This window comes from Apteryx rowi, unplaced genomic scaffold (genome assembly GCF_003343035.1).
Source record: "Apteryx rowi isolate R43461 unplaced genomic scaffold, aptRow1 scaffold_43, whole genome shotgun sequence".
NCBI classification, from domain to species: Eukaryota; Metazoa; Chordata; class Aves; order Apterygiformes; family Apterygidae; genus Apteryx; species Apteryx rowi.
This window is the reverse complement of record NW_020450683.1, coordinates 2,953,131-2,980,208: the sequence shown is the minus strand read 5'-3', so window position 1 is coordinate 2,980,208 and position 27,078 is coordinate 2,953,131. Positions and strand designations below refer to the sequence as shown.

The 27,078-nt window shown below is 43.4% G+C and overlaps 1 protein-coding gene across 5 annotated transcripts in view; it reads right to left on the bottom strand.

Moving 5' to 3' along the window:
• Nucleotides 1–27,078, bottom strand: part of SCMH1 (Scm polycomb group protein homolog 1) — an 81,848-nt gene that overhangs the window by 36,011 nt on the left and 18,759 nt on the right. For 3 of the 5 annotated variants that reach the window (XM_026076332.1, XM_026076330.1, XM_026076331.1), the window contains exons 2-8: nt 26,887–26,989; nt 25,286–25,370; nt 21,897–21,965; nt 15,768–15,838; nt 14,754–14,988; nt 10,978–11,066; nt 9,748–9,991 (exon numbers count right to left, since the gene is read on the bottom strand). In XM_026076332.1, coding sequence (XP_025932117.1) covers nt 9,748–9,991; nt 10,978–11,066; nt 14,754–14,988; nt 15,768–15,838; nt 21,897–21,965; nt 25,286–25,310 — 733 coding nt within the window. In that variant the 5' untranslated portion in view covers nt 25,311–25,370; nt 26,887–26,989. The remainder of the gene's footprint in view (nt 1–9,747; nt 9,992–10,977; nt 11,067–14,753; nt 14,989–15,767; nt 15,839–21,896; nt 21,966–25,285; nt 25,371–26,886; nt 26,990–27,078) is intronic. The other 2 variants (XM_026076328.1, XM_026076327.1) reach the window with 1 other exon arrangement.

Below are 27,078 nucleotides of genomic sequence, written 5' to 3'. Positions count from 1 at the left end.
TCTTCCCTCTCCAAAATAATGGGGAGGAAAAAAAAAAGAAGTTAGTATGTCGTTAGAAGATAAGGTAATGATCCTGATCCCATGGTGTCACTGTAAAAATCAGTTTAGGATACACACATTTGGATCAGGCCCATTTCTTCCATCTGTGCATAGGCTGCTTAGCTCAGTAACTGTCCCACTAACTGTATACTGCCTTTTATAAACTTTTGTGAAAAGAGTCTTGTCACCATTTTGGTTCCTCCTACACTTGTCCCCATCCGAAACAGCATCCCTATGAGCTACTACGCTACTGTCACTGATAAGCTAGCATCTTTGTGCTGTTGAAAGGCAGAAACTAGACTGGGAGCCCTAAATCCTTGATGTGGGATTCTACTAACTCAGCGTTTAAAACACTTTGAGATTTTCTGATTTTTTCTCGCTATAACTCTCTGGAGCAGGAAAACATCACCTTTGCATACACAGATAGAGAAGCTGATCCTGAGGGGTTAATTTATTCCCTGCAGGTTATGTGATGAACTAACCTTGCAGGGTATTGGAGCTTAGCATTGCCAAATTTCCAGTACCGTCCTCAAACTAAACTTAAATTCTCTCCCCCAACCACTGCATATGGCAATGCCTAGCATGCTTTTCCTTGATGGGGGAAAGCTAAGCAGCTTAGGGTGCATCTAAACTATTTCCCTTGGAGCAGGCGTGCACTTTTGGCGTGAATGTCCCAGCTGTTCGCAGTGACTACTTCACATTGTGGAACAATCTCAGAACATGTGAACTGGATTCTCTTGGGATGAAACGAAATCATAATGGTAACCTTGAGACACTCCAAACACAATTGGGCATTCAGTCTGTGGAACTTAACACCTGAAATCTGAACTTGAATAGATAACCAAACAGTAAAATGCCTCTGTCCTATTCCCACTCCCTGCTCCTTGCCACCATATAAACTTTTGAAGACCCTGGCCGAAATCAGACCACATGATAGATCAGCTATTCCTATTTAAAGACCACATTCCCTGCTGCAAAATACTATGGTACAGAACAATATACTTTAATTCCAGCTTCAGTTCTGTTGACCAACTTCAAGGACATGCAAGAAATTTGCTACCTAAAGCATTTGCCCTGAAGCTTTCTCAACCTGGCTGAAATACTACATTAGTTCCCTTAGAGGCATGTTCGGCCAGGACATTCTCACCTAACACTGATCTCCGTCACATGAGAAAGTTTAGTCTTTCCTAGGTCAGAACAGCCTGCGTAAAATCTGGGCAGTAATAAAGAGAACTAGATGCCGATCAGGGGAAACAATGTTCTCTCAGGGGCTCTCCTAAAAGCATAAAAACTGTCTTACTGTGCACACTTTAGGCCCTTTTAATTGTGTTTCCAAAAGTGGCAGCAGAGGATGGTTAGGCAAAGAGAAAAAAGTCACGTATATAAACAGCAGTTCAGGACTTCCTGAGCCAGATACTGCATTTACATCATCAGACATAAAAGCAATGGGTTACTCTCCTTCCTTACCTTTGTTTAATTCCCTCTTAAATGCATTTATACCTTTGGCCTCACAATTTCTTTTAACAATGTCTTTCCTCTCCCACATAAATGATCACCACTGAGCACTAGGAGAAAACAATCCTGCATCACATCCCATCAGCACAGGCCTGACAGGTATTAAACATCACATACCAAGAACCAACACATATACACACAGCCAAGCACTGAGCAAGCAGACTGTCAGCTGGGGAGCTCAACAACAGGAGAAACCAAGCACAGAGAAGTGTTTTTACTAGTCAAAGTCCCTGCAGTAATAGAATAACAATCCTAGTTTTATTCACCCAAAGAGAAGTGTGGAAGCTTTCCAACAGTGATGCTCCTACAGAAATGTTCTGTGATGATTCAGTAACGCTCTGAGATTTCAAAAAGTTGTCTTGGGCAGGAGGCAGAATGGAAAAGGGAAAGAAACATCCTGAATAAAATCTAGATTCTCTGGGTTGTGAAAAACTTTAGAATAAAATGCATGAGGAAAATTCAAGTTGGGAGGATGACCTTGACACTGGTATTAAGGACAGACTGAAGTATGGTAGAAAACCATAAGCCATAAACTACAACCTTAAGCTATACAGAACTACAGTCCTCCACTGTGCTTTTCCCAAGTCAGTTCCTCTCTCTTCAGAGGCTCTTGCTAGTCCCCAAGATATCACACAGCAATATCAGGCCTCTGACTTGCCAGATATGCTGTTCCCAATGTGAGCCATACGCACTGTCAGCACCCGAATAGGAATGACGGGGAGCAGCACACTCTCCTGCAGGGTTGGACTGCTTTGTCCAGACTCCACAAGCACCCAGATCTCCAAAATCAATGTACTGTTCCAGGACACACATCAAAGAAAATCCACAGTTTTCTTATCCAGTCATGCCTTTGTGCCTATGCTATGGGTTCAGAAACGAGCTGCAACAACACCCTGACTCTTGTGGTCTTCTAGACTTGTGGTCTTCAAAGTAATCCCCTCTCCTTGGTCCCTCACCAATTTAATTTCTTTGCTTTTGATTTTTTGTTGTCCCAGAGCTCCTGCCACCCCCAACAATCCACTGCTGAACACCTTATCCTTGAGAAGGTACTTAGAACTAAGAGTTTAAAATGATTTCACTCTCTTAACTCTGAAGAGCTGAGTAGGGGATTAATGCTAAATACCATGATTCTGTGCTTCAAATGGCTTAAGAGTTTTACTTGAAAGTTTCCGATTGTAATCTCAAAGGCAGCGACACTCAGGTACTATAGCTGTGGGCACACTAGACTCCATGGATAAAAGAGAAAGTGAAGAACTTTCCTCTGCAACTTTCCGGCTTCTCTTGCTGTTGATGTGTAAGCTCTGCCTATGTGGTCCTAAACCCATACAGCAACCAACCATCCCAATACAAAAAGACATCACCCAGCTGTGTCACTCTTCTCACTAGCTTCCCAAACCTGGCTTTGTGTCAGCCAGCTTGCTGTATGAGCTCTGAATCACAATTCGTTTTTAAATGCAGAGTCCTAAAGTGATAGTAATGAATATTTTTCTATGTCCTCTAAACACTAAAGCACAGGAGCTTACCTGAATGTTACCCTGCCAGCTACTTCTGAGGAGGCGCCTCCACCCACCTATGGGTTCTAACCTCAGAGGGGTAAGAGAAACCAAGTAACGTTAAGAATAAAGAAAAGTCATAAAATACACGTTACCTTTGCCTCTGAAAGGAAAATCTAGCATCTGATCAACATCTTCAGAAGACGACACCAAGCAGTTAATAAATAAATCACATGGCAGCAACAGTGGCAAGAGATGCAGGAGATGAAGAACTTCATGAACTTCCTATTCAGGGTCAGCATTTTCTGACTTTCTGTTACCTCCTGGAGTCATTGCCTCCCAATGGAACACCCACACAATGGCAGGCCAGGCCCCGCAGGCAGGGCTCAGTTTCTTTGGTAGTTCAGGCTGATTGTATAAAGCATGCAACAGATGGTAGGTCCAGGAGTGGATGTGAGCTCCACTTCAAAATACTCCCATGGTAACTATTTAAAACTGTTAACTTTTGCTTGATTTGCAAGCAGAGGGAAACTCTCTCATGCCAGCCAACCCTATGGAGAGGGAGCAGCACGCTGACAGCTAACAGCGGACGTGGAAAGAAGGGAGTCAAGGCAAATGCCTGCTGTTTCACTGTGCTGAGTACCAGGGTCTTCAGTGCACTCACTGTAACTTTTCATTGGCCTTGGCGCAGCACTTTATTAGCTCTCTCTGACCTGGCTGGGCTCAGAGCCTCTCTGCCAGCTGGGCTCGTGCCAAGGCAGAAACTTCACTCCTCTGAATTCCAGCTCACTCGATACAGCCCAGAACTGCTTCCAGCCCCAGCCTGCCCAACGTTAACGCTTTCACTGCTGCCTCTCTCAGATACCCCACTAACCCAGCGCAAAATCACTAGGCCCTCCATTACTTATGCTCCAGAATGGTCTAACAAGGTGTAAAGAATCCACCTCTATAAAATATGGCCAAGAAACTCCAGAGGAACTTGGCATCAGCCAGAGATATCCCAAGTGCAAAAAACGGGCCAAGAGCTCCCAAACCGCAGATTTTGACAGAAATACTTGTGACCAGGCAAGTTGCTGCAGTCTAAGTGTGTCAGCAATTCCTTGTTTTTAAAGGGAGTTATACTTCCCTGCCCTCCAGCAGTGAAGTACTGAACGTGGATGAACAGACTTAAGCGATGCTATTACAGTGCAGTAGATGTGTGTGTGCATGCGTCTTTGTGTGTGGAGGCGGGAAGTCCTAATCCAGGTATGGAGTAAATCTATTGTGATGGGTTTTTCAGGACCTGGAATTTGAGCTGTTTTTCGAGAGGCAAGGAAAGAACATCCCTGCCATAGCATCTTCCAAACAGCAGTATTGTTTGGAATAAGGCACAGAGCCACCAACGCTCAGCTACAAACAGGGTTCCTGGGGGGTTCCAGTAAACTCCTCATATTGTGTAAAGTCAGCCACAGCTAAAGTTCCTGATACTGTAGCATAAAACCCAAAGAAACGCATACATGTCTTTGAAATTTAAAGCTGGTGTTTAATAGAAATAGAGTTCTGCATGTTTTGTGCAAACATTCCAATCTTGCAGAAAATCTCATAGGTGCCTGCTCCCACAATCAACAGTTTTAAAAAGAAAGCCCTGATCTTCTCTTTGTTCAGTTTCTTCTTGACAGCCTATATCCCTTTACCTAGTTATTCCCCTCAGACACAAAGTGTAAAGACTCCTTAACTGAAGGCCACATTCCACTGCCAGAAACTGTGCTTGATGTCTGCTTCTACAGAGCTGGCCATCACCTCCCCGAGTGGAAGAGCTGAGGGCCAGAAGAGACCTTGCAGAGGTACCTGACATGCCCCCTATGTGGTTTCTTTTCCCCCAGGGGATTCACAGTTCTACATGCCACGAACCACTTCAGAAAGGAAAACAACTTCTCATGGATCCTCTTCCAATGTGTTTTTCATGGACTACAAAGGACTGAACTTTCCTCCAGCCTGTGAAATTTCAATTTTCCCATGGATAAAAGAACCAGATGCATCTCTTGTCTGCAAGACCATGCCTCAGTTGATAGGGGATTTCCCTCATACTCCCCTCCCTGCTGAGGTTAGGTGCTCCCGGAAACTACAATCATTAACCAGTCTCTTATCTCTTTCTTTCTTCTCAGTGATTTTTATCAGAGTCTCATATTTCCCTCTTCAATCTGTTTTGCCCTGAACCTTAACGGCTGCACCTCAGTGTGTATCTTACTCACTTTCTTCCCAGATGTGATTTAAAGTAACTAAGTGACAATCCTCATCTTTAGGTCTATTCTAATAATATGCTGGCAGCATTGAACTTTCTCTACTGCTCATAATGGAAAAGGACTCTCCAAAACAGCTTTCCAAATCTCTGTTCTACTTATTCAGTGAGCTGAAAACACTGTTGTTACTTTTTCCTTTTTAAGAGCAATGAAAGCTTAAGTTACTCATGGATTCCCCAAGGAGTATGAAGTCTAGAAAAATTAAGAAGCAAGGAAAACAAATTTCAAAAGTATTATGTGACCTATATATTTTACTCCTTCAATCTCTACCTTCTCCCCAATTTACATTTCTACCTAACAGACTAGTACAATGATCATGTGAGTCACAGCTTCATCTAAACCTTGAAGCTCACAGCTTGAGAAACACGGTATCTTCTCCATCATATCTACTACAATATTTGTTGAGTCACATACTGACTCAACTATATGACTCAAATGGAAAAGCACCCAAGCTGGCAGAGGGGAATAATTCCTTCCCTACTCAATGCATCTTAAGCATCTTCTACTGAAAAAATTGGGGATCCCTAATAATGTGCATACAGTGCACTTTGGCCATGCTTTAGAGTGCTGCAATATCTAAAGAAGATAGTAAAAGACCATTCGCCTTTGTTTTGCCCTAAGTCCAAAACTCTGACTATACCATGCAACAGTAAAGTCTAAAAGCCCTTGTGATAAGTTTAGTTTAGATTCCCCATGCAACCTTAATTCATCTATTTTATGTATACGCGCTGTGGTAGGCTTTCTCTAAGATGACTGCTTGATTCAGTGAGAACTGAAGTGCAAACAGTTCTTCCAGAAACAATCAAAAAGAGCTAATTTCTAAAAGTCTGAAGTGAACCTACAAGTCACTAGTGCCTCCTGTGCAAGGTAACTTTAGAAACTATCATTAACATAGGCTGCTCTTAGAGCAGAGGTCAAAACTGCCATCCAACACTTTGTTTAAGAAGTAGTCCACTTCCACTTTAGATTCCTCAGAGCCCAGGATACGTTTATATGAGCATGGGGGTGAGAGGCATGAAAATTCATATAAGATACTGTACACTACATGTGAAGAGTGGAGTGGTGGGGGTAGACACTGGGAGATTGCTTGTTAAGAGACAAAACTAGGAGTGCCCCATTGCTTCTGCATCACTGGTTTGGGTGGGAAGTAGGAGGAAGCTTGATGAACACCCATAAAACAGCTCTCCTCGCTTTGGGAAAGTCATAGGGGCCTGGCTTTTCTGACTGCTGCTAAGATAGTGTGCAGAAGCTGAGGAAGGTACAAGATAGGGTTTGCCTCATTTCAACTGGTTCCATAATCCCAGAAGAGCCTACCTCCAAACTCCCTGTCCCACAGGCAGATAAAGAGGGCATGGAGCAGAGAGGATCAGGATCACTCCTGATTTCCTCTGCAGCTCAAGCTCTTGTGTGTAAATCCTCCCAAAGCTAAATTTCACTTGCAGCATGTATTTATTTGAAATCCTCCCCAGTTCCAAGCTGTGCTATACCAAGACAGGAGCTTCAGGAGAAGCCCGGGAACCCACAGCCATCTGGCTGCATGGCACAGCTGAGCTTTACCGGCGGGCCATTGCACAGACAGCGATATAATTACCAACCTGGTGAGCTGAGAGCTGTTCCTCCTTGCTGTTTGACCTCCCTTTCCTCCCTTCACACACACGTGCCCTCCAGAAAGCTCCCCTCAGGATGGCTGGCCAGTTCCCAGCTCCACCACCACCCTCCTCCAGCAGCTCCAGCTAAGCAAACACTACTGAGGGTGGGAGGCCCTGAGGCTTGCTGGAGCCAATGAGGGGATATGCCTAGGAGAAGCCCTGCTCTCCTCCACCTCTGCTGGCAACAACCAGAAGGGACAGATCAGAGTTGAATTAAGTTACCAGTATTAAATAAACATGCCTGGCCTCTTTGAAGTTCTGCTTCCCCTTAACATGAGCTCACTTCATGAGGCCTCTTTTCGTTCAGTCCTGTGAGGCCATCAGTTTCAAAGAGTTAACTCTTTACAGGACTTTTCAGCTCTCCCAAGTGTTCCTTGCACCTTGTGGTCAATCTGGTATAACATCAGCAGAGCTCAGTATAAGTGCAGTCAGTACTGATGGTTCTGCACAGCAAGTTCCCCTTGCTCTCCTTTGGGAAAGGACTGCTTTAAGGGCCATTCCCTCCAGGAGAGGGAATCTCCCAAATCTCACTGTGGTACTTCAGTCTCTGGGTTGGCACAGAAGAAAGCTTTATTGAAAAAGTTCCTGGAACTACAGGAAATAGGGATCCCTTTCTGGCAAAGCCTTCTCCAGCCCCTCCAGAAGCAGCACTCACTGGTTCTAGGAGAAGTGTGTTCAGCTCTTTCACAAAGCAGGGTTGAGGAGTAAAGGAACAAGGCAGGAATTTAATTACAGAAGGGAAAAATTCTCAGTGCTCCCTTCTTTTGGTTTAATACCACAAAGTGGAAATTGGAAAGTCTGGGACAGGAAAGGGAGGGAGTGAAGGAAAAATCTTGCTACAGAGAGGAAAGTAAAATACCACAAAGACAACTCTGATCCTGACTCTGTGGCATTTTTGAGTGACTCACATAACCTCTTCAAATCCCTGCTCCAGCCCCAGCAGGTAAAAAACATGTCAAAGAGAGCAGAAACCTCTCTGAAAGCAAAGGCTGCCTCTGGATGGGAGTGGGGAGATGCTACTTTAGAAGCTCACTATTATTTTATGCACTTAGGAATTGCACAGTCATTACTGGCTTAGCTAATGCAAGAGGGAAAGTCTGTCTCTGCTACCTGCCAACTAGAGTGAGCAAATGCTTCCTAAGAAGGGTCCAAGTTATCACAGTGTTGTTCCCATGAACATTATTTCTGGATGTTCGGCCTGCTTATAGCTTCAGTCTATAGCAGAGAAAGGTCTGAAGGGAACCCAGAGCTGCATACTCAAGGCAGATACACTGCAGAACGGAAGGGAGATTTCCATTTCTCCTGCAAACGTGACTTCTATATCGCACTTGAAATCTTCCAGCCCCAGAACTCCCTCAGTTTGCTTGGACAAAAGCTCCTACCCAACACAAACACGTCTTAGCCATTTGTGCAGTACCTGAGAAGCACCTCAAAGAAGCTGGGCAACAACCCCTGACTCCAGAGTACCGCTGCTGGAGAGTTCACACACTGGCTGTGAGGATTATACAGCAGCTCTGTGGAGCCTACAGGGTGGCAGCAGGCAAGATGCAAACAAACAGCAGGAAGCGAGGGAGAGGCTGGGAAGATCAAGGCTGAACGCAGAAATCCAAGGTAAACAGAGACAGTGCCTTTCAGTTCCCACCCATAACACAAATCATCTCAACCTAAGGACAGCTCACAGCTTGGCTTGTACATAGACCATGCAAGACTACCTCAGGCAATCCACCCTGACACAAGCTTTGCAACACAGAACAGAACTGGCTCATATCAAAGGACAGAAGGAAAGCACTAGTCTGATCAGTTAACACAAACTGACCCTAGATTTTTTCAAGAGGAACAGTCCGATCAGAGAAGTGCCTTTCCTAAGTAATCCTTCAGGTCAGGTGGATAGGCTGCTCTCTTGCTTCTAATTTCATTTACAAGCATGCACTGGACTTGCCAGGCAGCACATTCATGTCAGAAGGCAGTGAATGGGAACAACGACAGCTCCTGTGTCCTTAAACACAACTGCAATCGTAGCAAGCTATAGACATCTGAAATTCTCAACAGCCAACGCTCTGACATTCGCAGGACAGGAAGTTTCCCAGTACCACTCCTAACCAATAGTCATGGCTCTATGAACAAGGTAGATATTATTTGGTTCAGACCTGCTTTTTCCAAGTTTTCAGCAGAGATTACAGTGTAAGGTAGAGCAAGGTAACTGTCAGAAGTACAAACAGCTGCAGTCTTGCTATTCTAGAACCAGCCTCATCCCCATCACTCTCACTTCTTTTTTTCTCCACAAGAAACAGAGATACTTTAAAGATAGAGAGTTCTAATTATTCCCTTATTATATCCCCAAATAGCCTAGCCCCACTGGGTAGAAAGTCCCTAGGAATGCGTGTGCCCTGGAGACACAGAAAAGACTCTGAGGAAATTCCTAAAAGGGAACAGAGCTTAGCAATGTTACAGAGTATTATCATCCCTCCAGAAAAGGAGCCATCACCCTGCCCTTTAAGAATAGCTGTTACTTAATGCTTTTGCTTCTAGACTCTCTGTTTCACTGCTAATAGATATGACGATCTGTACCTTTTTGCAAGGTTTTCAGGTTTTCAGGAAGTTGACAACTGAGGTACAGGGAGGGGGAAGGTAGTACCCTACTGAGTGTGAAGTAGCAATAACAAAGCAAGAAAAAGCACCCAGATGTGCTTCCTGCTAGTCTCTTCCTGCATTGCTGTCCTTCAATAGTTTGAGAGGAGGAGGAAGAGAGCTAAGCAACAATGTGGACCTTACCTTTTGTTCCAGGGGGCTGCAGATTATCTCCAGTCAGCGAGCACCAGCCTACGGGAAAGATGTCCCGGGAATCATATCGGCACCAGTAATCGAAGGCACCTCTCCAGCCATCAAATGTTATGAGGACCTCAGAACCTCTCACCTCCCCAATGGTGGCCGGGCAGATGAAGTGAGGGTTCTTCCTGTCCACTGCCTCCAGCTTCATACCTGTCTTGAAGAAGTTTTGGGATGGAGATGGTGGTTCCTACAAGGAGAAGTTGAAAAGATGCTCAAAGAGGATACGCCAGTGCTTCCCCAGACCAGGGCTGCCCCCTCCATCAGCAAACTCACCTCCATGAGTGGGTGAAGGGAGCTACTGGGCTAGATTTGATTCCCAATTTAGAAGTGCACAAGTTAGCCCAGCTATGCAACCATGTCTTTTAAGTCAAGAGATAGCAAAGTCCACTACTGGCTGCTCTGGGATCCCCAGGCTGCTGGATCAATTCCAGACAATGGTAATTCAACATCACAAATACTGTGACAACTCTGTCATGCAACACAGAATAAAGCTCCAAGTAGTCCTTATAAGATACTCTCACCTTATGTCTCCTGACAGGGCAAGAAAAATTGAGATGTGACAATCTTTCTCCATTATTTTTCCCCCACCTTCAGCTTTGCTAGATGTGTGAGAAATCCACCAGCCATCCTTATCTGGGGTTTGCTCTTCCTAGTCTTTTAGATTCAGATATAGTGATGCCACCCCAAGCATTCCGTACCACAGCATTTGACTCTAGACTGGCCTCTGCCTCCCTCTGAGTTCACTAAGGGATGAGAATACAAACTAAGAAGTCATACTTGCAGGGCTATTTCATAAGCAATAGAAGGTGCTTGCACTCCTTGCAGTCTCTGGTACAATAAAATATTTCAGAGAGAGCTGCTGACTTTCACATATTGCTTCTCCTGACTTTGAGAAGCACTTGCAGCCTAGGTGAAAAACAAGCAAATTTCTCAAGCCCCAGCTTTGAAAACCTTTCTTTGTACACAACAATCTGCATCCTGACACCTGCTACACAACACAGCTGCAAAAGATACAGCTCTGTCCTTGAAAAGCAGCACTGTGACAAAGCTGGGCAATACCTCTCTCTTCTCGGGGATCAGCAGTTTCCACACAAGAAACCAGGTGTGATTTTGGTGTTCTGCAATAAAGGGGACATGCCATATGGATGTCTTCACAAACAGTAAGTAACATACCTTGTGAAAAATCCGGACAGGAGCCATCTCTGCTCCATTCAGAGTCTTCAGAAGAAACATGGGCCAAGAGGAGGCATTCAGCCGAAAGCCTGTAGAAAAGGAAGAAGAAATGGAGACTTTAAGGCTGTGGGGATCACTGGATCAGGCAGCACACACCTGTTCTGATGTGGACTTTGCAGCGGGCATGCACTATGATTCCACACCATTCTCCTCTGAACACTGAAGAGTCAGGTTTGACTTCTTCCTGATACTCTGAATGCAAAACATGATGCTGCTGAAAAGAAACATCTGGAAATGGATGTGTGATAGCAATTTTCTCTTATCTTAACAAAAACCTTTATGTTGAGCATACAGGCAGAACACTTTATGTAGAACTAATACTGGCAACTTCAGGGCAAACTACTATGGGTCAGTCATGAATCAAAAAATGCACATTCAGACTATGAAATTTCTTCCCCACTAGGGAACCTCAGCATTTGGGTGGCTTCCTCCACCTTTCAGAAGTCAGCTGCAGGCAGCTAACCTGAAGAAATAAAAAGAGGCTGGGAAGCAGATTTAATGATCACAGGAAAGCACAGCAATTTTTGTCTGGACACCTTCTGTGAAGAACTGCAGAGAAGTAACAGGAAGGGGTTTATGGGAGGGAAAAAGCAAATCCCCACGCTCTGAGTCCATGGCACTGAATATGATGACATAACAGATCTGTGTCCACTGGTTAGCCCTGTTCCTTCCACACTCTTTGTGGTTATAGGGCTGTTCTACAGAAAGGCTTGTGTTATTAACCCACCTGGTACCAGAGCCCAGCACTCTCTGTTCTGCTTGAAAGATCACAACAAATAAGAAAGAAAAAGTAAGATCAAAGAGAAAGCAGAAAGAAAACAACAAATGGTGAAAACCACAGCAGAATATGGCATGGAGGTCATGGAGTGTCCCACCAAAGTAAGATCTCAAGGAGATACCTGACAGTACAGAAAATGCGGTTCTGGAAAGCATGACCACAAAAGGATCCAGATATCACAAAACATCATCTTTGCTAAAAGTGCAGCTTCCTGTACAGAAATTACTCTAAAATAGGCCATTTCTGTTGCTCAGCTGAACATGGCATTGCACTTTCCCTATTTGCAGTATTTTGAAGTTAACCCTGGGACTGGATCTATGTGGAGAGCATCCCACGGAACTGCAGTGGTGATTAGTATGGGAAAGTTTTTCCAGGGCCTAAATGCCAGGACACAACCAATTCAGTAAAGGCCACTTTGCCAGCCTTGTGATTCTGTCAAATCAGACTGGAAACTGAACAAGCAGGTCACATAACTCAGGGGAGGAGAAAGCTAAGCCACCAGAAGAGCAAAAGAGGAGCAGCACAAGAGCAGTACAAGGACCACTGACAATCCTTACCACAAAGCCCTTCTGGGCTCTTGCACTCTGCAGGGAGAAAGGACAAAGGCAGAGGCTGCGCAGTTAGCCATTTCTTACCCAAATTTATGCTGGGCACAACAGAATTGCTCCTGTTTAGCTCTAGGTTAAGTAGGTGATACAGTAAGCCTCATCGGAGCTGGGCATGCAGACTCTTCCACAGAGTACTAACCCACTCTTCTGGCACAGTCACAAGTGAGTTTTGCTCTGCAACTCAATTACATTTATTGCCATCTGCTGGCAAAACTCAGAAAAGGCACAGAAGGAAGCTCTTCACTGTTAGACTGAGAAAGGCAACCTATGCTTCCTGGGCAGGCTGCACAGGAGATGTGAGCTGTACCCTTGGACCACAGTTTCAAAGAAATGTCTGAAAATGGGCAGTAGCATGCATTAACATGACACAAAAAATGCATCTCTAATATTAATAGCTGTAGCAGGTTCTGTCTGCAGCAAATATGATGGGAAAGGGTACAATTAGATTTACATACACACTGCTTTGTGCGGTGTGATGTGCCACAACCCACACTTGCTTATGTTTCTTCCTTCTTCAGAAAGGTCAGTCCCAAAAGCCCCATTGCAATTTAGCCTGTACTTCCACCAAAGGTAACAAATGGTTTTCAAGGAAAAATTGTAAATAAAAGTATTTCTAACGCAAGGTTGCTTCCACTGCTATATATCAGTTGGATATTATTTGGGGATGTGCTAATTCAGAGTGTGATTTAGGAGGACATTGCAAAAATAATGGGCAGTAGAATGCAAAATAAAGTTAATCTTGCTGCTTAGTCAGGAAAGAATCAGCAAATCAGCTCATCATTTGGTTAGCATCAAGAAAAGATGTGTGACTATCTGGAGATAAGACTGGAAAGCATGTTCAGCTACCCAGGTTATTTATAAAGCTGTAGCCAAGTAAAGTTAAACAAACAAACAGATGAAATGCCACAAGTGTTTCTTCATTCAAGACAGAACTTAAATCACTGGGAGCCTCTTCAGACATGATGTTTCCGCATTAAGTGGTCTCAAACTAACCTTCTATTGCCCCAAAGATACTTTGGCATAAATACACCTAGAGAGCAAGAATGAAAATATAAATGCTTACAGTATCAGAATTAGCAGTGATACAGTAGATGCCTCAGCCCTAACTGCTCTCTTGGGATATTCTCTACATCAAGATTTAGAGATCCCCAGCAAAGAACCTCCACCCAGATGTCAGTACTATGCTCCAAATATAATGGCTGCAAGGGGAAAAAGCTGATGGATGGCAACAGTTTTGTGTTAAACACACCTTTGAGCATGACACAGTTGCACACAGGACCAGAAGACTAAAGCAATGGGCAATGGCCTGTGATCAGGACACTGCTAGGGCTATAGGCCCATACTGCCTCTGTGATTGTGTGTCTCTTCCCAGAAAAAAACTCGGATTCATCATGTTCATATACAGGCGATCACTCAGGATCACTTTCATACGAGGAAAGGCTGAGAGAGCAGGGACTCTTCAGCCTGCAGAAGAGAAGACTGAGCAGGGATCTTATCAATGTGTCTAAATATCTGAAGGGAGGGTGTAAAGAGGATGGGGCCAGACTCTTTTCAGAGGTGTCCAGCAACAGGATGAGAGGCAATGGGCACAAACTGAAACACAGGAAGTTCCATCTGAACATAAGGAAAAACTTCTTTACTGTGAGAGTAACAGAGCACTGGAACAGGTTGCCCAGAGAGGTTGTGGAGTCTCCATCCTTGGAGATATTCAAAAGCTGTCTGGACACAATCCTGGGCAACGTGCTCTAGGTGACCCTGCTTGAGCAGAGGGGTTGGACTAGATGATCTCCAGAGGTCCCTTTCAACCTCAGCCATTCTGTGATTCTGTGAAAAGCCATCACAGTCACTCTGCCTTCAGTTTTACTGCCCATATCCATGGGTCACTAGGACTTTTGCTTGTCCTTCCTTTGCTTCTTTGTACTCTAGGAAACTTAGTGGCTCTGCGATTTTTTCTGTACGAATGGCTGGAAAATGTGTTTTTCCTTTGAAGTACATACGGAGAATTTCAGAAGGCATAAGAGCATTATCAGCATATGTTAAGCCTGTGCTTGAGCTGCAAAGAGTGCAAGAAACTAATCTGAGTGTAAAGAGCTTTCATCTACACTGCAAAACATCTCCCTTCCCATACCATGATGCGAACATGGAAATATGGAACCAGTATGGTGCACATCTGATTAACAGACCAAGCTAACAGGGCTGGTCTACATCACAGTAGCAGGCAGGGGAAGTCCATGTGCCTGTCTCCAGTACAGAAATATAAGCTGACCACTGTTTTCCCCACAGATGACACAGGTGCTTGACACTGGCTGGACAGAACAGCTTCTGCTCACCCAGTGGAGGCTGCAGCATCCCTCCATTCTTCTCACAGTTTCCTATAGGCTGGATTTCGGCTGAGTCCACCAGCCGCCAGAAGTCATTCTTGTTATCACTGCCATCGAGACGCAGGCGGAGGCGTGCGCCTGTCAGACCCACCACAGTAGCAATACAAGTGGAGGTGGTATTCCTGGGGTCCTGGGCTTCTAGTTTCATACTGATCTTGAATTCATTGGTAGGTGGAGTGTATGACTGCAAAGAACAGAACAGGGACCCAGTAAGAGCCATGATTTCTAATATACGCACCATCCCAGTCATAGAGCTTAAGCCCTGGGTGCTTCAAAACTGGTTCTGCCAAAGATTGACAGGCAGCATGTAGGCAGGCACCATAGGGCAGCAAAAAAAGTTCATAGAGCCCTGGCAGATCTGCCGCTCAGACTACCAACATGTGGCACAGCAACATTTAGATAACTAGACCTATCTTTTTCTCTTGGGCCTCTTTTCAGGAGAATCATCCACCTGCCATAAAGCCCCAAGACCCAGATATCACACTGTGCTGCTACCCCCCATTCTGACCCACACATGACATGCCAATTCAGTCCTGGATCCCCTTTCAACCCAGTAATCTACACAGTCAAGTACCTGATGACCAAGAGGTCACTATTCCACTCACAAAGATCTAATGAATTCTGTAGAAAATCTCCGTTTTTGGACAGGATCCAGCAGAACTTGTATCACAGCCTACTCAAAACTCCAAGAGCCAGTGTTTAGCAGAGAATAAAGAGTGTTCCAACATTCCCATCCATGTACATCTGAGAGTTAAATCTTCTGTGCTGTTCTGTAACATTTGCAGTGTCTAAACATATCTGTTTTATCTTTGCTCCAACACATTTGGATTCCTATTAAGTCTCTAATATTCTTAAGCATTTCCTTGCCAAAAAAGGGGGTCTATCTTAAGTAAGGCACAGAACTGTTTGGGTCACAAACAGACCACTCTCCCTGGCCTTTCTTGTTTCCATTCACCTTCTTACCTGCTTGAAGCAATGGGCAGGAGCTGGGATGGCACATGTCTCCTTCAGGTATTTCTCCCAGGTGAAGTGACCTGAGAAGAGAAAAAAGGATTCAAATAGGAGCTTACGAGCAAAAAGCTCAGAAAAGGGACAGCAGGACTCCGAAGGCTAGCAGTTCTCCACTTCTCACAGAGGAGGTGCTCACAGGCAACATGTTTTCATCAAGATCCTCTGATGTTTGTGACTACAAAAGATTTACAACTGCAGCTGACAGGCAGAACAAAGCGTGATGTTGCCTACAGCATGTCACTGGTTCTATGCTGCTGATGTAGGTCTGCAAAAAGCGAGGATCACAGCCTATATCTTAATATAGAATATCCAGCAAAGACTGGAATCCGTGGCGTCTTCTAGACAACTGCCCCTTAAAAATCATACACTAAACGCATGCTCAGTCTGGGGATCATGAACAGCCACTGAGGGATAAGAGCTAAAAGCAGCCCAAATCAACAGAAAACTTCACATTCTGCTGACACTGTGGTTCACACCTTAACACTGACACCCCCTGTCCAACATGCACACAGCCTGCCTTAAGAAACCAGCAGATGCAGGCAGGTATCACCCAGTCTCCAGTAGCTGATTAACGGACAGGCCAGTAATTAATTTCCTGTCCACAGCTTAGGCAGGACTGAAGGCAGGGATCCTCTAGGCAGCAATTTACTGAACAGAGCGGGTCGTATTCACCACCAAAGCCCCTTCAGTTGAGTACTGCTGTTAGGGGAAGTATATTTTATCACTGACTGCACCGCTCTTCCATGTATATCCAGGAACAGTAAAAGCACTATGCTATCAAGGGGAACCTGTTATTAAATGAGGAATTAAAAGCTCCCGTGATCCAAGCAAATCATGACTTTTGCCATTTAGACTGAACAGCTGGGAAGGGATCCTTCCAGCATGACATTAGCTTGAATTCATCTGAATAGCTCCCAAGAGACCATTGCTTTCAAGTCATTTCAAGAGCATTGGAGGCAGCACAATTAAAGAGTCAGTTACCACTTCCTTTTTTCATGTCAAGCTTTTAATCAGTTTATTTTCAAAACAAAAGCTATGTTAAGAGCCATTTCAGCTACTGCAGTGCCCACTACACCTCTAAAAATTCAGACATTAAGATCAACACACATTATTTTTGTTCTGTCTCATATCAACCCTTAAGGGCTTGATAATCTATGAGCTCCAAATAAATAACAAACACAGCTTTCCTGCCACCTCCCATGCAGATCACTAGCGTGCTTTAAATACAGTGGAAAAGAAAAGAAAAAATAAACTAGTTTCACTGCCATGCTGGCTTAATATATTTCTCTTTACAGATGCTGACAGCAGCTCTCCTTTCTTCAGAGTACACATTTCCATCAGTTGCCACATATTTTCTGTTCAGCCTGCAGTCTTACACTGGGGTGAACGAAGAAATTGAGTATTTCACTGCAACAATGTTCTCAMAAAAAAAAAAAAAAAAAATTCTTTTGGGTTAATTGAACATACAGTTTTACATTCGTATACATCAATGAAACTCTTTGAATGAATACTTTGTAATAAATATACAGCCGGAGTCTATACAAAACCTTGCACTCTTGACGTGAAAATACCTGGATACATCCCACCCATCAGTTTTGGTTCCAGTTCTGGTCTCATCCAAGACCAGACTCACAGTTAGGAGGTCCATGGCCCTTCAGAGGCACTTTTCCCTGGAGCACAGAGGATGCCTATGGTGACAATATCCAGGGAGAGAAGTGCAGGTCTGAACAAACTTATTAAAAAGGATCAGCTGCTTTTGATGATTTTACTTTTAAAAAAAATTCACCCTCCCCTCAATTGGTTTCAATCCCTCAATATTAAAGCTAGTTATGGTTTTAATCCTTCCACTTTTCACTTACTTGAACTAACTGAAGCCATTCTGCTTTTCTATAGCAGTTCACATTGTAGTAGAGATCAACACTATAAAATTCCAGTGGGAGCAGTAAATTTCTGAGACAGCTGTGTGCCTCTAAAAATAGTGTCTGGACATGGAATTTATTTGAAATTAATTCTAAAGTCTGTTGGGATCCAACCATCATATGAAGACACACACAACACTAAAACTGCAACTACTTACGACTCACATTTTTGATGACTTATTTTGCAAAGAAAAGCAGGAGCAGCAGAAAGACTTCTCTAAATTCTAACAAAAAATAGAAACAATATAGCAGAGTTAAGTCTTCCTTCCTTCTCCATTTGGCATTGATAATTTCTTTACATAAATACGGAATGATAAGCATAATAAAAGACTGTTTCTTTTTCAGAATTACAAAATAGGACAGAAAATGCATACTGAACTGTGAGGATCTCACCTTTGCCTTAACATGAGAGGGAGCCCAGTACAGAATGTAGGGAATGGTTTTAAATGAAAACAGTAATAATGTTTAGCTCATAACACAATGCTTTTTATCCAGGAATTTCAAACTACTCTTAAACACAATGAAATACGATCAACTTTAACCTAAAAACCACAAAACGAAGGCACAGAAAGAATAAGAAGAAAATGGCATAACACAAAAGTTGGGCTTTTTACAACAAAGGGAAAGCAGCCAATAAAATAGGAAAAAAAAAGCAGGAGATACTTAAGACTTTTAACCAGGGAGCAAAGAACAAGTCCAGAGCTCTGTACCTGAAAAACAGCGCGTACTGTCGAAGACAGATACATCAGGCTCGGTTGGCTTAACCTTAGGTCCTCTGGCCTGTACCCAAATCCTGCTTGCTATATTGATCCAAACTCAATTCCAAACAGCATTCAATTCCAAACATATCTGTTCTAAAGCCTAACGCACCAGATGTGCTATCTAATAGGAGGCTGGGATACTGAATGCCAAAGCTGCTGGGTGCCTGCTGATGCCATTTCACAGGCATGCTGCATACAGAGATTATAAGGCCAAAGGGTAACACTGGGAATATCTTGTTTGGCCTTCTAGTTAGCAAAGGCTAACTATCTTGTATTTTATATTCTCTCAATATTCTTATTCACATTAATAAATCACATTTTACTGTGGTGGGACAGGATATTTTTGTCTTTGAGATGCTTGTTTCGTATTTGGCCCAGGTAGACAGCCACTGGAGAATGTTTTCCAAGTGTCTATCAAAAAAAGCTGGTGGCTTTAATCCAATTCCTAGTGAACTACTCAGCTTCATGCAATACTAGCACTTCAGCCAGTGCTAAAATATCCCTTTTACTGGCGGTGGAGCAGGAATGCCAAGGACAGAACTGCCTTTAGAGACTGAAATCTTCTCTCACTATGAAAAGTAAAGGGGATCACTTGGCCTGCAGCTGTTGTTGGCTTTCAGTACAGTATACAAAATGTCCTGTCAGTCCTAAATTCACCCTCTATTTGCCCTGGTCTCTGACTTCTCTTTTGCTCCTCCAGTTCCTCTTGCACAGTACACCATACTCTCACAAACCAGAATGATCATTCATTTGACTGGACCTTGTTCCTCAGTTTCACGTACATCAATTCTTCTTTACAGTAAGAAATGAGAGAAGACGTTTAACGAGAAAAACTACGTTGCTGTAATTACAGCTGTGATCTAAACAAAAGCCAAGGACTGTAAACCTATATGACTCCCCATAACTCAGCTGTGAAAATGCCTATTAAAGGTGACTTTGTCACTTTTGCTTGCCTGGAAAGTACCTTATTGTGTGCTTAATCCAACTGAAGATAATACTTGCAGGCAGAGCATCAGAATTGGGCTCTCATCTCTTAACCTTCAAAAATATTTATTACAGACAAAACACTCCACATACCCAAGCAGTCAAACTACAGTAGTTGTGAACAGTACAACTCTGCACCCTTCTGTTTGTATTCTCATAAGGTTGCATTTACTGTTTATCTTCTGCCCAGAATTTAAATGAAGATGGAGTCTCTGTCTTTAACTGAAGTCTGGTTTGGGTTCCATTAGCATTTCAACCCCCAAGGGGTCATCAATCCAATTGAAATGATACATGTGCATTTCAGGTCACGTCTGTGAAGGAGAGTGTGCCCTACCCAGATCAAGGCATCCCATTAAAGTCTGCATCCCATATGTGCGTCTGCTAACTACTGTCAAGGCAGCACATGAAAGCAGCACAGTATGATCAAACTCAGTACGAAAATTAGCAGTACATCATCTCTGCTCGCAGATCCAAACGCAACAGTGGCCTTCCCTGACAACACGGCACAACCTTCCAAAGAGCCAAGTTCTCTCACTGTGATGGCACAGTTCCTGCACTTCTTATTTTGATTTAGTTTTGGGGCACTTTGTTAAGCTATCAATCTAGTTACACTTTCTCCACCAATAACAGCTAGAACTGATAACATAATACTGCTTACTCCACTGTCTTGCTCAGAAAAAACACAAGAATATGTGAACCAAAATTAATCGATTTCAGATACCAACATGCTGTCTGCTTTGCTTCTTTTTAAAGGTGTCCCAATTCAATTTTAACTTTGAGAAGAAAATCCTTTCATGCTGTACTATGGAGTGCCATTTGCCAGAAAGCTGCTGTAGCTGCACACTCACTGCTATGTAACCAAGCTTTATGGGCTGTGACGTGTTGCTTAGTGTTTCTCACAGGGAGGCGATCCCCACTGTTACACCATGCACTCGCTGAGCACACAATTAACACATAAAACAGCATGTCTACAGCATTCCACTCCTAGGTCTGTAGGCTCTGAGATTTACCGAGGTGCTGAAATTGGTGCACAGGATTATCTCGAATGATAACGGCGAAGCATGCCTCCATATGAATTTCACAGAGAGCTCCATTTCAAATGAGCCTTGTCACCGAAAAAAGCCAGTCCTCTGACACATGGAAATGGTATAGCGTGCAGCAAAGAAACTGCAGTGGAACCCTCAAAGCCCTGAAGGTAGACTACACACAGGGTATTGAACTGTGATGGTGCCCTATAACAGCATCTAGAGCTCAACACGTGGTGACAGAGGATCCAGGACTTTCTCCGAGGTGCTAAAGAGCTTCTTCCCCTTGGAGAAGGTGCTTCCCAAACTGTGATCTGCAGGACTTCAATACAAAGGTAGATAAGGACAGACGATAAGCCACTGAAAAGAATGCTGAAGACTGATGGTGGCCACAGTCCAAAGTATTTGAGAACCACAGTCCTGAATCCCACCTCTGGGCCCACTCTAACTGAGCCTCCAAGGCACAACAGCCACTTCAGCTCTCATAGGGGCTCTACGAAACACAAGAGCGCCTTTCATGAAGGCAAATATATGTTTCCAGTTAAAAATGATTAATCTCAGGAAATGCTTTAGTTTCTTATGGCTCTGCAATGTGGGAAATCTGGACATCAACTTTTTAATCTATGTTTGTAAGCAAAATATGGGCCCTAAAATCTTTTACTAAATTATACAAGCCTTATGTAAACTCCACACAGTTGGAAGTTGCCTGCATATCCCCCATGAGAGATAGCAGGAACTATCAGTTCTGTAAACTTAATCTGCAGATGCTCTGCACAGGACCACAACGTGTCCTGTCAACGAACTGCATAAACCATGATCTCCAAAGGGAGAGGGAAGTGATTAACTCTTGTGCTACTACCTCCATCGCTTGCCCTTAGCTCTGAAGAGACTGCCAGCTGGGCTGACTCACARGGGGCTCCTGTCTGCTGGGGTAGGTGCCAACTTCCTGCTGCTGGGAAAGAGGGAATGTGTAGTATTCAGTGGTCTGCTACAGTCGCACCACATCCACCCTACAGAGCTAGGGCTGTGTTAACCACTTCCCTGAATGCACAAGAACAGTTCACATAGGACTTAGGAAGTCCCTTACGTCTAGGACACATGTAAAAATATGGGCAGAATCACTCATTTGGCACTCAGGATTGGACAGTAAGAAACAGATACACTCTATCTTGCTTAAATGAAAAATGAGTTAGCTTTAGCTGTATGTTTACCCCTGATGTCTTCTCAGCAATTTTTTACTGTGGTCAGAGTTAAACATATGAGGACTGTTTAAAGCAGTTTGTATCTGTAAACTAACTTGGCATGCAGCAATTKTAAGTTCTAAGCAACTCAGTAAGCTCTGAGGAAAAAAAAGGGAACAGAAGGGAAGAAAGGTGAAACATGCCTTCTTACCTTGGTACTGGGAAGGAGACTCTGATGGGCGGCTGTACTTGTGCTTTTTACCATCCTTCCAGTCTATGGCTAAGACAAGAAATAAAGCATTTGAGTCAGTGAAAGAAGCCAGATGATGCTCTCTTCAACATTAACTGGTCATGTCACCCGCTTTACACGTGTGTGCTACCTCAGACGAGAGAAATGACCTCCCTGTCCTCGACCCAGGTAACATGGATATCTACACCTAATTATGTACCTTTTTTTTTTTTTTTTTTTAAATCTATGGGGCACATTCCCTTCTTCCACATAGGTCAAGAGTAGGCTTGATACCCAGCCTCAACAGGCCTGCACATCTTAATGTCTGCTTAATCCTTACCAACCAATATTCTTCCACAATGGCATGCAATAATGTAAAAAACAGCAAACTGATATATTTTCATCCTTTTAACTATGTTAAGAGCTGGCAAGGCTCAGTGGGAACAAATGCTGAAGTCACTAAGAACTACTCACATGCATGTTGAACACCTAGAAGGGGAATCTGAATCGTGTCTCTTATCAGCTAAAAGTTACTGCAACTATTCTTACACAGAAAAAAACACACATAGAATCTAGACCTTCTCCAGTGATCTGGCTAATCAGTTTTCCTCCCAAAGTCCACACAAATGTCAGGCCCATTTCACATACAATACTAGGGTTTTAGAGTTAGAAACAGGCTGATCACTGTGTGTCCTATGCAACTTATAAGAAAGCAAACTAGCACCCCACAAGTTGTGCAATGGAAGGAGCCAACTGGCTCTAGAGAGCACCTCATTAAAGCTACCTGTGGTGACAACTGCTTTGGACCTCAGAGATGGGAAGTGGCAAAAAAAGGAAAAAACAAACAAACAAACAAAACCCCTCAAGTCTGTTCCCCAAAGACTGATACGGCAAGAAACAGGAGCTCCCATCCCCACCTCTCTTTAGCCTTCAGCTAAATGGGAGTATAATAGAGTAGTAAGCCATAACAGAGCTTGCATTACTCAGCTAGAATTGCCTTCCCTGAGTGAGCTGCTCATCAAAGGGGGCTATTCCATGCACTGATAGCTGACTAATGCGCACCTAGGAATACCTTTTAGCTATTACAGTCTAGGCTCATTTGTTTTACACAGCATTTTTAAGGCTATTATAAAAAGCAATTTTGTAATGCTCTATGAAACGTACCTTGCTACCATGAAAAGTAGTTCCTTGTGAAAGGAACAAAAAGGGAAAAAGAAAAATTGCAAGACAAGTTTTAAGTTCTCTTGACAAGTGACTGAAAAAGGCAAGTTGTAAGCTGCTACTAAGTGGCCTGGTGGATAAACTTGAGCTGTTTAAAATGGCTTCTGAACCATTATTTTTGCAATCTTCTCTTCCTGACACCTCTTTTTCAATACAATGGACAAGAGGACTGCATGTATGTTTTATCCTTTAAATGTAGAAAGACATATAGAATATAGCCATGGCATCATTAGAAGTAGACCAGCTAAAATTCCTCCTCAGAGAGACACAAAAGAATGAAAAAGCTGGAAGGATACCCTTACTATAACTGTATTCTGATGAAGGATGGTACTCTGCTGTCTCCTTAAGAAAGCAAGAATAAAGGACACAAAGTATCAAAGTCAGAAACAAAAAAGACTCCTAGGATGTGCAATGCTCTTCTCAGTGTTGCTCTGTAACACAGTGTTCATGCATTCAAAGGGACATTTACTTTAGGTAACCTATCACCATATTCTGCAGCTTAAGTTACATTTCATTGTTAATCTTACAGATGTCAAAATCCTCATTAAATGGGCTGCAAAAAGCAGCAAAGGGGGAGAGACACTGAAGAAATGCAAGAATTCCTGGAGGCAAATTACATTAGCTAACACAAAAGCAGAAGTCAAATGCATTATTAAAAAAAAAAAAAAGAAAAAAGAAAAAAGCAGGTAAGTAGGACAGAAACCCATCTGCGTACAATACAGGTGTTGATTCTGGAACATATGGCACAGCATTCACAACACACAGGTCACAACAGCAATGCTGGCTGGAGGCACCCTGCTCCATGAGGCAAAAAGATGACAAGCTGTGTGTGAGGCTAGATCCAGGCAGCCAGGTCTGAGGCCGCACTGCTGACTAATCAACCTGCCTCTTTTATTACCAAGCCCTCCAGCTGCCTCGCAGCATGCTCTCCCCATTCCCTGTTTTCCTTCATTTATTTTCACTTCATTAAAGGACAAGCCGTGTTAGAAAGAGGATAATGCTTCTGCAAGATGAACCACCAGAGAAGCAAAGGGGACATTTAAAAAAAAAAAATAAAGGAAGGAGAGAGAGAGAGAGAGAAATCGAGCATAGAAATCTCCTGCAATAAACCCTGTGTGCCTGTAGCAGATGTGAACAAAGAACTGCAGAGGATGCTTCATCCTCTACTGTTCTCCCTCCCCCCCTCCTCTGAAGCGAATGTGATGAGATCACTTCAGTCAAATGCACATGTATGGAACAACACTAAAGGAAATCTATATATATATATTTTTTAAGAACAAAAAGTACAAGCAGGTCAGCTGCAGACAGCCTGTTTGAGTTTACCCTTTTGTTTAGGCAAACAGGACACAGGTAACATGCTTGTAGCTGTCCTGAGCACTCGCATGCTGCCATTGCAACTGCATGTAATGAGATGAAAGATTCAGGCCATGAGAGGTAAGTGTCTGTAATATGTTTCATCTCCACAAGGTAGGCTGGTCTTTGGTTTCATGCCTCATTAGAAGGGGGAGGCTTGTGCCAGCAGAGAACCAGGATGCCTCATGCTGGGAGCACTAGCAGATGGTGCATGCAGCGGGCTCCACAGAGCAATATCACCACCTGACATCGTGCTCCAAAAGCTGTAGGGGTGCCACGAGGCTTGCACGAGCTCCCACCAGCCAGCCCTGCCTCCCACACCAGAATGAGCACTTCTGGCTAAGTGCTCCCTTCAAAACGTAAGAAAAAGCAAAAGCACGTGGGGCAGCTGTGTGTGCACAAGAAGGTAAAAAGGACTTCCCCAGCTACGGGGAACCGGGTATAGTACCAGCAGCTACAGAGAAACCACTCCAGTGACCCAGCCCAGGGTGTCCCCAGGAGCATGCTGTGTGTCGCAGGCAAGCTCGCTCGCTCTCTCTCGTCAGAAGCCTGCTCTGGCACGGGAATGGGCTAGATAACCGGCGGGGATTCTTCTTCTATTGATTTTAGTGGTAGCATTATGAAGGACTCTTTTGTGATCTGCCAGAGAAACAACTCCCTTCTTAGGGCTCTGTTTCAAACTGGGATACAACCAGGATGCCCCCCATTACTCCCTCCCCCTGTCTTGGCCTCCTAATATTCTTTAGTCTAGATCAGCTAACTAAAGGGTCTTCTCTATACCAAGCATTACTGCTCACCTTTTTGAGGGCCTGGTTTCCGCATTATATCACCTGCCGCTGTCCTTATCCTGGAACTGGCTTGGTTTTAGATAACTGAAGATGTCTAGGACAAAAGAAATAAACATGAGAAAATTCCCCAATTCTGAAACATACAATCAGCTGCAACATGAACTAATTACACAGTGGGGAGAAAATACAAGCTCTTTCATCGCAGGGTAGGTAGAAAACCTCCTATTAAACGCAGACAATTCATTTCAAATCCCTTGAAACTAGATGTCTTTCTCCAACATGTGGACAACTTCAAATTTATGCCAGCGGGAGCAGCATAAATAAGCAAGAGAAGCATATGCCAATCTCTGCGCTAACTATACAGCAGGTCCTGCGAGCCTGTGTAGAAGGGGGTGTCGTTCTTGCTTGCTAACAAAGAGAGGCAGAGCTGAAATTTATGTAAGGAAACACATGGAAACATAACATTAACTCTGGCAAAGCAGCACCACAGTCCCCAGCCCGGCACTTGTGATTCAAATGGCTCACAGCAGTTCTGGGTAATAAGGATGAGAAATTGGACGATGACCCAGGAAATATTTTTGCTATTACTACTGCAACGAGCGTCCAAATTGCCTTATTTTTTCTGCTGGTGGGACAAAAACTGGCTAGACTGTCCCCCCAAAAGAAGGAGGATTTGCACTTTTGTTATAAGCAAACGTTATAGAAAATCAAAACTCTCGGGAGATAACGCTCTAGATCTGCATGCCAGAGACCACTGCTCCCTCCATCACCAGTCTCGCAGGGCAGGGCAGCAGTGCCTTCCGCATGCAGCAAGCAATACGCTGAATGTTGCCAAACCCTGACAGAAAATATCTAAATGAATGGCTAAGTCACAAACAAGCCCTTAGGAAAGCTAGTAAAAGCATGTTTTGACACTACACTAACTAATGAAAGATTAATTGTGTCAATACAATTCCATTTTGTTCACAGTGGGGCAGTCAAGCTGGAATATCGCTGTAAAAGGAAGCCATACCAGAATACAGTGCTGAATTTCTGCTTAGAGGGATATTTACGGATCCAACTTGGCTAGAAGTTGTGATTTTGAAAAGCAGCCTTTTTCCAAAGCTAAGAAAAATGAAGAATTTAATCTTCTGGAAAAATGTTAAAAAATAAAGCTTTTCTATGCAGTACTTTTTAATATTAAGCAATCTCTGAAATAAGACTAAAGAAAGAAAAAAGTTGTTCTTTTAATCCAAGCTAAAAGGTACAAAGCAGTCTCTTACCGCCTCTCATAAATAGTATGTGTTTGTCTGTGCATACTTGTGAAAAGAGTAAAGTTTCTTTTCCTTTTAATAACTTCAGGTAATCTACATGTGAAAGCTTATTTACAACTTTTAATGCTTCTTTTCATAATTTTCTTTAGTCATTTTTATTAAAAGCTAACAGTCATGGTAGGAAAAGTCCTCCAGCCATAAAACTCAGGGTGAAAGGTGTTATATAAAGGCACCAGACTAGTATTCACAATCTCTGGCTATGATCTCCGCTGTTTGCTTGGCTCCCCCTGTGTAAAGTGCCCAGACATGAGATTTTCTAAAGTACCTAAGTGACTGCTAATCATAAATCTCACTCACTTGGCATGTGATTTGTGGTCCTGTGCCACTCAGATGGCTTTTGAAAAGCTGCTTCAGTCTAAGCACTTCAGAGCCATGCATGGGAAGCATATGTAACTCTTCTCTGCAGAAATTTTGGGAGGAAAAGTTCATGAATGTGAAAGAGATATTCAGACACTATGCTTGGAAGACTACAGTTTAGTAGAAAAAGTA